The 9620-nt window shown below is 41.7% G+C and overlaps 1 protein-coding gene across 6 annotated transcripts in view; it reads left to right on the forward strand.

The window, feature by feature from the left end:
• The first annotated feature begins 874 nt into the window (after positions 1–874).
• The window catches only part of LOC106816763, a 27093-nt gene continuing 18347 nt past the window's right edge, over positions 875–9620 (forward strand). For 2 of the 6 annotated variants that reach the window (XM_014821392.1, XM_014821388.1), the window contains exons 1-2: positions 875–1056; positions 1227–1284. In XM_014821392.1, the coding sequence (XP_014676878.1) occupies positions 975–1056; positions 1227–1284 (140 nt within the window). In that variant the 5' untranslated portion in view covers positions 875–974. The other 4 variants (XM_014821389.1, XM_014821390.1, XM_014821391.1 and 1 more) reach the window with 4 other exon arrangements.

The raw sequence follows: 9620 nt of genomic DNA on the forward strand, positions 1-9620 counted from the left end.
AGAGAGAGAGAGAGAGAGAGAGAGAGAGAGAGAGAGAGAGAGCGAGAGAGAGTAGAGATAAAGAGAAAAGAAAGAAAGAGATAGAGGTAGATAGGAAGCGAGCGAAAGAGAGATAGAAACGGAGAGATAAATGGGAAGAGAGAGTATAGGTAGAACATGAGAGATTGAGAGCGAGAAATAGAGAATACCAAAAGATAGAGATAGATAGACACTGAGAGAAGGGGGTAGAGTGAGTGAGACGTGGGAGAAAGATATGGGGAAAGACAGAGCAAGAGGGAGAGATTAAGAGAGAAAGATAGAGGGAGAGACAACATGCGGGATAACACACGAGAGTCCGATAGGTGGGTATGCCCCATGTAGTAGTGTGGAAAGGGCTTTCTCTTCTCCCACCTTTCTTTTCCTCTCTAGCTATATAAATATCAGCTATTCTTCAAAAACGTACGGTTTCCACTTCTACTATATATATATAGTAGAAATAGAAACTGTACTTTAAAAAACAGCTGAGTGGTGACGTGGTTAGCGATTGTTGAGTTAGGAATTATTGACGGGTTATATTTTCCGGTCGTGGTTTTGTCGGAAATCGTGGCGTGAGCATGCTCATGCCACATGTGCATTTCGCTCGTAGATTTCTGTTGCCTTTAAGATTAAGACTGATACACCTCCGTTCGTTGTTTTCTTACGTGATCTATTGTCTTACAAGTCGGGCGTGGCCGTAGCGCGGGGTTTTGCACGTGGGAAACATCGACGCATCTCATATTTAGCGCGTAGAACAAAGCCACTGTTGCAGATGGTTAGGCGGCTGAGCGACTATAAGTGGCTCGGCAGCGTGTGACAAAACAAGTTTTACGTAACCAGTTTCGTCTATGCTGACTGGGCGACCAGCTATGAGTGGATGTAGGGTGTGAGGATGGGTCAATTATTGTAAGACGGTCGGAGGATGCAAGGATAGGCCAGTTCTTTTAACTCGAGTGCCAATGCAAGGATGGGCCAGTTCTTGCCCGACCTCACTTCGAGGAAAACCACGTAATGAAAAGCGAGAAGGTAACTTGTGGCTAGGTCAGTACATGTGTAAGGCGAGGCGGAGTTGCGACCAGTGCAGTGCGGTCAGTTCTCACATGAACATGTTTATACTTGCATAGTGTGAATGTTATACGTTCACGGTTCTTGTAAGCGCTGAGACTGTGAGGCATAACTCCGTGAATACAAGCGCCTGTGTTTTTTTCTAGGAGGAAGCAAAAGAGTGTGGAGCGTTGACGGGGCTCACTTAATTAGGACTATTACAAGGTGAGTGGTTATATTTCGTCATTCGTTACTAATAGAGTATTATAATCAATCGCAGTACCAGAAGAAGTTAATCAGGTCAAGTTTTATACAATTATTATATAAGATCCAGAAAATGAAATTAAGATCATTATAGATACTTAATTGTACCAGCTCTAATGAATATATAAGCTAATGCACTACGACATTAAGGGGCTCACTTAATTAGGACTATTAGTATTACAAGGCGAGTGCTTATATATTATGGTGTGTATTCTGTTTCATAATTCGATTCAAATTCATTCGATGCGGACGTTTTTTCAGTCGAGTTGTACTAGTTATATATCGCCATATTGTCAAGAGAAATACAAGTAGAGTATTGTCGATTACTCTACATATTTGTCTTGATATTGTAGATAGAAAAGATCGATGGATATATATATATATATATATATATATATATATATATATATTCAGGTTAATTCCTCCAAGCTTTTAAATTTATAGGCATGGGGGTGGTCTATCGGGAGTGCTCACTCTATATATTCAGTGGCAAGCGTGCAACAGTCCGCCGCGAGAGCAATGGGCTGCCGGTAATGCAATGGTAGGGAAACTAAGCGATAATAGGTGAAAGAGAGTAGGCCTGATAGCATAGAAACATTAAGAATTTTGTACTAATAAATAGATTCGTATTTAGTTAGCTTGTATATTTACTTGAAAACGGCTTCAAGTGCCTAGCTTGGTTCCGGCAGTAAACCCAGGAAGGACATAGACCACTATCAGCAGTAGCTATATTCTGCAGTAGTAGTGATTACTGATTGACTCAGTGATACGGTGATAGCTACTATAGTACTACTATAGGGGGGTATTTACTATTAGGGAATAGTAGTGTAGGATATACTACATAGTACTACTTACACTCTATTGCTAATATAGTATAGTATAGTACTGCTGGATAGAGAGTGCTATGTCCTCCCTGAGTAGTGAGTATAGTGGTACTGCAGAGGAGTAAGTAAATAAAGTGCCTTTATATAATAATAAATGTATTATTTTATTATATTATATGTTAAATAATGTATTATTGCTAAATATGTACTTATTTAATTATATAATACAATTATATGTTTAAATAATGTATTTATTTCTAAATAATGTATTATTGCTAAAATTATGAATATTTGTGTAAATAATGTATTTATTTGCTAAATAATGTATTATTTTATTATATAATATATTATTTGTTAAATGAATGTCATTATGTACTTTATATAATATATTAATTACGTATAAAGTCATTTTTGGGCTAAAATAATGTCTTTAATAGAATTAAATAATATAGTATTATATGTTAAATAATGTTTTTATTTATTTTATATAATATATTGATTTGCTAAATAATGATATTATTATAAATAAATAATAACGCTTCCTTTATACCGTCTTGATAATATAAATATATATATAGCAGCAGAAGGAAAAATCCCAGTGATAAATAAAAAGCAGAGCGGGCCGTCCGGCGCACTGGCATGCTAGGCGGGTCTGGGGGGCATGTGCCCTGAAAATTTTTGAATGGTAGACAGCTGGAGATGGCAAATCTGGTGAGTCCTTGCGAGAGAGATTTAGGAATAAAAGATGTAGAACAAATAGTTTAAGCCCAAAATTAACCCCCCAACTGTGTTTCCAGTGCTTCTATCTGCGGAGGCCACTCGTATATATATGTATATATATATATATCAGAATATATTAGATAGATGTATCATTATATGGGGTATTATTTTTTATGTATGACATGTAAAAAGGGATATTATTTCGTCATTCGTTACTAATGGAGTAATTCCAGTACAGAAGAAGTTTAAGTCAGAATCAAATTATTATAGCCTACAATTATTATATAAATGCCACAAAATGAAATTTAATCATTAGATACTTAATTGTACAGCTCTAATGAATACTATAACTAGTGCACTATGACATTAATGTCAAAATCAAAATGTAAGGTTGGAGAATGTTCGAAACCTTTTAGATAGAGTAGAAACTAGTGATAAGAAAAAAGTAGGGAGACAGTAGTGTAATTGAGCAAAAGAATGCAAGGAAAGGCAGTAAAGAAAACACATGTCACTCTATACAACTAATAATGACAGAAATTCATTGCAGTTCTGAAACAATGACACAATTTTTGCTAATATCATCTATATTTAATATATAACAATCCCAATGGTCTGAGCACTGATCAATATTTAGCTGCCAGTCATGACAAGTATTTAATATAAAAATCGCGCTTTACTACAACGCACCACGTGAAACGAACACACACCGCAGCACGTAAATGTTCGGGCAATACACTGCACGATCTTGGGCATATTTGTGCTTTGAACTACCTTTTGTGTATAAACAGTATTTCATCGAAATATTAAGAGAGGTGGTGCGGGTATCAAATCTCAGAGGCCTGACCATATACAAAAGTATTTCCACGGGGGGGGCGAACGCGAATGATCGGCTTAACCACTTCTGTGCTATGAGCTTAGTGCTTTCTTCTGTTGATTGGCTTCGGAAATGGGAGTAGACCTTGCTGCTGCAGGCTTTACTGTCGCACCTCGCCCACGCCACTCGTGGCCAAGAAAAATGCGCGTTAATTTAACCAACGAGAATTATTTCGCTGACGAAATGCCTGCCATATGTAGACGTAGCTGGGCCAAAACCTGGGGGCCCTTATCAGAAAAAGACAGCCTAAACATTAACGTTTCAGTCAGATAGACAGTTGAACAGAAATACGGTAAAGTTACGAGATTTCTTCTAGCGCAGTGTATAGCGATTCGGATCTACGAGAACAAGAGTAATGTTAAACATGTAACGTTGCGACCTTTTGTTTCGACGTCGGGCGCGCGCTGGCTTTAAATACTGACTGTTTAGTTATTATATATATTACACTGAGGCATATATGCTGAGGCCTTCAATGCCTGCCATGCTGCGTCCACCGCAGACATTTCCGCGACGCTGTAGAGCATCAGCATATGCGGGCACGACTCCCCTTACGCGTCATCCGATCCCAAGTATGTTCTGCGCACGAGTCCAATCGCCGAGGCCTGACATCCACAGGCAGCAACTGGACCAGTCGCCGAATCCGACCTGGGCGGCTCCATCATAGCTAGTCTGATGATGTAAGCGCACGGCCGCGTGCCGCAGCGGTCACCGATCCAGTCGTGCCTGGTCGAACGGAAGCTCGTACCTGCCAAAGCGCCTGAACTAATTACTGTGCTAATTTACACATTAGTTACTTTAATTATCTTTCAATTATTGGCGGAACTCCTAGGATTTAACGCTGGCATCTCATTTGCTCGTGTGTTTGGCGTATGATGGATACTTAGCAAATGTGGCTTAATATTGGTGATTATTTTTGAAACAATGACAGAGACTATAGCTGCGTTGCACACGAGGATTTGCAGTACGGCGGTACTTTGAGAGTTCAACACACCCGGTAAAAATAATATGCGGCTATACAGTACGGTACCGAAATTACGCGGCTTACTCACCGCGCTGAGTATGCCGGCGTATTTCAGTAACGGTAACTAGAAATAGAGGGCCCGCGTATATTCCGGCACCCACGCTGGCGCGCGTATTGTCTGTCGTGTGAACGCAATTTCGGATATGCGAATGTAGTGGCACATACCCTAGACTGGTACGCCCGTTCGCGTAGCACGGTTAGTGCAGCGTGTGGAAACTGTGCGAGCCGGGTAACCAGTCTATATTATAACTAGCCAGCTAAGCGCTATGATTGAAGCGTGCGATCTCGTGTGAACACTCCAGGGTTGTGTTATCGCACGATATTTAACGGCGCAAATATACGGCAAGCTTAAGGATGCAGGGCAGCGGGTCGTACTAACCCAAGGGGCCATGTCGGGCATTCTGGCTCTTGGAGAATAATCTTATGGCGTTTCCTGCCAAAGCTTCAGGTAGCTTTGGATCTCGACATTCACCGTGAAGGTAAGATGGAGACAACAGATATCAAGACCTGGAGTAAAATTAAAATCTTCTATAGCAAAACTTAAATAGTAAGACGTCTATATGAGGCAACAAAAAATGCACCTTGACTTTAGAGGATAATTTTTTTTTTTTAAACATTAGTAATTTGTCAAGTTCAAGGCATTTGCAAGGCAATACACCGATTTGCATTGTAGATGAACTGTTTTGTGGAGTGCTAAGATGTTTCGTAGTTGTGAGTTGCCCTTACCGTGCAGTGTAGCGCCTCCCATTTCAACAGCCCGCGCCCCACTCCTGCCAAGGCATCTCGTTGTTTACACTTATGTAGGGCGGTGATGTGTGCCATGTGTGAAGAAGAGGTCTTCTCTTCCACCGCATCCTATCCCGGCAGAAATTATTAGCCAATGTTAATGCATTCGAGAGAACAGACCGACAAGCGTGAGAAATTAAAAGGTCCTAGTCGTAATCGTTGGAGATAGCTCACTATGTTTACAAGCAGGCAGTGTCGAAAATTTTCCTGGTGACTATTAAGTTTTATCCTGTAGGAGTACCAGCATTCTGTAAGATCATAGAAGAAATTTGCTTTGCGATTCCTGTTGCTGGAAGACGAGAAAGATCACAGCAAGACAAGCAAAACGAGCTCATCTTCACGGACGTGTCAGATGCGAGGCAAGCACTCGTAATGTACAGTTTGCGATGTTATTTGTTCGAAGTGGTAGCGTCTATTTCATGCGAGAGATGGTCTTTAGCCCTTTTCTGAAGGGCATAGCATTCACAGAACAATCTGCTGGAGGAATAGGTCCAGTAACCGTCTGGCACGCGCCGAGGCGGGATGCCTGGACACCTGCGCGACGCCAAACAAATCCAACATGCACGGCTGGTGTCAGGTGCTGGTCGCTGGTTTGGTGGGCGCATGCTGACAGGGAAGAAAATGAATTGGGTTAAAGATTCGAACAATAGTTGCAATAAACTTATAGGAGAAAAAACAACTTCAGCAGTGTAGATTCGAGGCAGACAGCGCAGCTTCAATTGCTGCTATTGTTGGTTTGCGCTGACAGCATACGCATGTTAAGAGCGGATGCAATGTCGCATCCGCTCCTCACCTGTTTCATTGGAAGCATTCACTGGACATAATGTTGTTCTCTCCGCCGTGGACATTGGACATTCTGATGCAAACCGCAGAGGCATCGGGGTGGAGTGTATTGAGGACTCTGGATCTCTGTAAACAAAAGAATGAGGTTTAATACACCCACAAGTTGTCCTAAATAAAATAGTCGAATTTTTGAAGAAAGATAAGGGAATCCACAAATAACACAAAATCAAAACGAAACATATAGGCTTCCAACTGTTCAGCAAGATAAGGTAAAAGGACAGTAGCCTACTGAGGATTTTTACTCATACAACTAGTACTTACTGTATAACCGAATCGTCTATACGCAGCACGTATTTGTTAGCCAGCAGATACCTAATTTATTGTTATAATATTATTTACACATCAAGCGCTTAAGCGCAAATTGAAACGGCGTCACAAACACCCGGCGACCGTGCTGCAGAGCAGCCCCGAAAAAGTTTGCGTATCTGTGACAATTGATTTTGCACGTTACAGACCGGCCGGGCTTAATCACAAAAGTGCAAATTATATTTATACTATAAATGCTATTTTACCGAACGGATATTCATTTAGGGCAAATTTATCGCATATTATAACTGAAACTAATATGTCGTGTTATAAGATATGTAAAATCCCGTTTTGCTTTTAAATGAATAAATAAGAAACAACCGCTTCGGTTTGTACACGCCCCTGGCTGGAAAGTGGTTTTGCCGCGAACTTATCAGATGCGTGCGCTTGAATGTGGCGCCACTACGTCGGTTGGTAAATCAAACTGTAGTCGTTAGTTTTAAAACATTTTTTTAATAATTATTTCTAAGGTGTATACTGAACATGAAACTTTTTATGTAGCGTAATTATAACCTAAATTTTTGAACCTGAAAATTAACTAACATCCTAGATATACCTCCTTAGACGTAACATCTGTCTAGTGGATAGAATGGGGAGTGGCAATGAGTGAGCGAAGGAGAAAGAGCGCGAAGAGATTGCGTGGGTCTATCAGTGCCTGGCGCACTCATCGAGCAGAGCTTGTGAGCTCGTTTAGAGGACATATAGGCAGGAAGGGTAGGAAGAATTTATCTCCTTGGCTAACAGTTTATCTTGTTTTGTTTAGATGATGTTATTTACCGCGCTATAATCTTAGTATTGATACCTCCCTGTCAACCTATTATTCTATTTGCTTCAGCGAAAATACTTAGCATGTGCTACTTAACTGGGATCAGATTCTGTGCTATGCATTGTTTTGATTGACCTGTCAATTCACCAGCAGTTTGTGTTTCGCATTAGCTGATAACTGGCTCCCATCACACAAGATTCAGCAGGGACACGCTATCCAAATCTAAAAGTAAACATTAAAGTTGTGTGCAATGTAAATGCATGGAAACTTATAAAAAATGATGGCAAGGTGGGGGAAAGCTGAGAGACCTCGATAAAAGGCTAATTTGTCATGATAAAGAATTAACGCGATACAATCTTAAAACTGCAGTACTTTAGCGAAGATTTAACGCAAATGCAAAGGATTATGGATGCTATGTTAAGCACCAAAGTCGCATGGGCAATGTGTTAGCCAAGTCAAGTGGCCTGCATGTATGCCTTAGAAATTGGGGTGATATACTTGTCATTTAATAATATTCTGTCATTTCTGAATGCAAGAAGGCCTATGTCATCAATAAATGTGTGCAGGGCCAGTAGTGCTGTGGCTATGGAGTGTGAAGGATTGCATGTCACGACTGTATATGACTTAGACATATATGAATGATCTTTTCTGTATGCAGTGCATCACCAGATATTGGTGATACGAGTCGACGACGTGCCTGGCTGCACCTGACGCCCTGCTAGGCTGTGTGTACGTGTTAAGGGCTGAGGCTTCACCACTAGCTCGGACTTTATGCAGAACTAATTGGCGAATTGGATCCAACTTGCCACTTACCAACGACAATCGCGGCAGTGTAAACGCAAAAGCGGGCGCGAGCAAGGGGTCAAGAGCAACTATTGGGAGACTCTATTACAGTTCTATTTTTGCCAACTCATGTTGGCCGAATTGGTCGCAACTCGCGGCATTTGACAACATAAAGTCGGTAGTGTGAAACCCAGGACGTAATGTACTATGGCGCCCGCGTAGGCTCTAGAAGCAATAGCCCTTCGTCTGCGCACAGGGCTATAGCGCAAACTATGTTGAAAACTGGGCAAGCCATACTGCTCCTCTAGTCACGAGTTGTCATCTGACCAATGACCAACACCAGCACGATTTTGGGTGATTTGTGTGGTTTTTGGCGCCAAAGGTGTGGGTTTGGTGTGGACCGAAAAAATGTCGGTCTGGGCATTGGGCTAAGGAAACTCGACTGACTTGCTCTCTGTCCCACGAGGAACGGATCACAGAAAAAACGAGGTTAGCGCATATTACTCATAGGTGTGGGGTTATAGCACTGGCGCATGATTACAAGTTGCCATGCAACAATGTATTAATTATGATAAAAACTAAAAGTGCAGTTCACAACCCCATCCATGAGTAATGTGCCGCTCCCATGTTTTTGGGCTACATTTCGGATAACCGAATCGGAACTTCGCAGGAGCATTGAAGTAGGGGCTAAGCGTTTGAAGTCTAGAGTTTTGAGGAATAAATGAATAGATTAATTAGATCATAGGGATGCATGGTGTAAAGTTGTGAAAAGTGTTCAAAAAGATAGGTAAGAGGTTGGATCACTCGATGTAGATAAATAAGGCGTTAAAAGGGCATTTTGCGTGTTCTGTGAGCCGTTTTTTGTGGAGGAGCAGTGGGAGCAGTGGGAGCAGTTCGCATTGCCGCAGTTTTAACATAGTTTGTGCTAACACTGTGCACTGTGGGCAGAAGCGAAGGGCTATAGTTCAAGAGTAGAGCTAATGCCATGGCCTGCGTAGCTCATTCAGATCATTCACACCTGCTGCAATCTACTGCTAGGCCCTAGTGGGGCCTAAGAAAGTACTTAAAGGTTCATGTCCCTAAATTGTTTCCCCCCCCCATAGTGGTCTAGTCTTCAGGGCAACTGCGAAACGTTTACGCCTGGTAACTCATTTTGATATGGTTTAGGGGTTAGGGTTAGGAGTAGGCGTAGGCAACTCCTAGCTGCGTTGTGAGTAGGCCGAGGTACGTCGGCGGGCATATTAGATAGTACCAGGGTACGTCGCGTATAACGCGACCGTACCTAGGTACGTTCCGGTATAGCGCGGACCGCGTACCCAAGGGTACTGTTCCGGCAATGTTAACAGTAACCAGGGTACGTTTCCTCGATACAAA

Source organism: Priapulus caudatus, unplaced genomic scaffold, assembly GCF_000485595.1.
Source record: "Priapulus caudatus unplaced genomic scaffold, Priapulus_caudatus-5.0.1 Scaffold1480, whole genome shotgun sequence".
Lineage (NCBI taxonomy): Eukaryota > Metazoa > Priapulida > Priapulimorpha > Priapulimorphida > Priapulidae > Priapulus > Priapulus caudatus.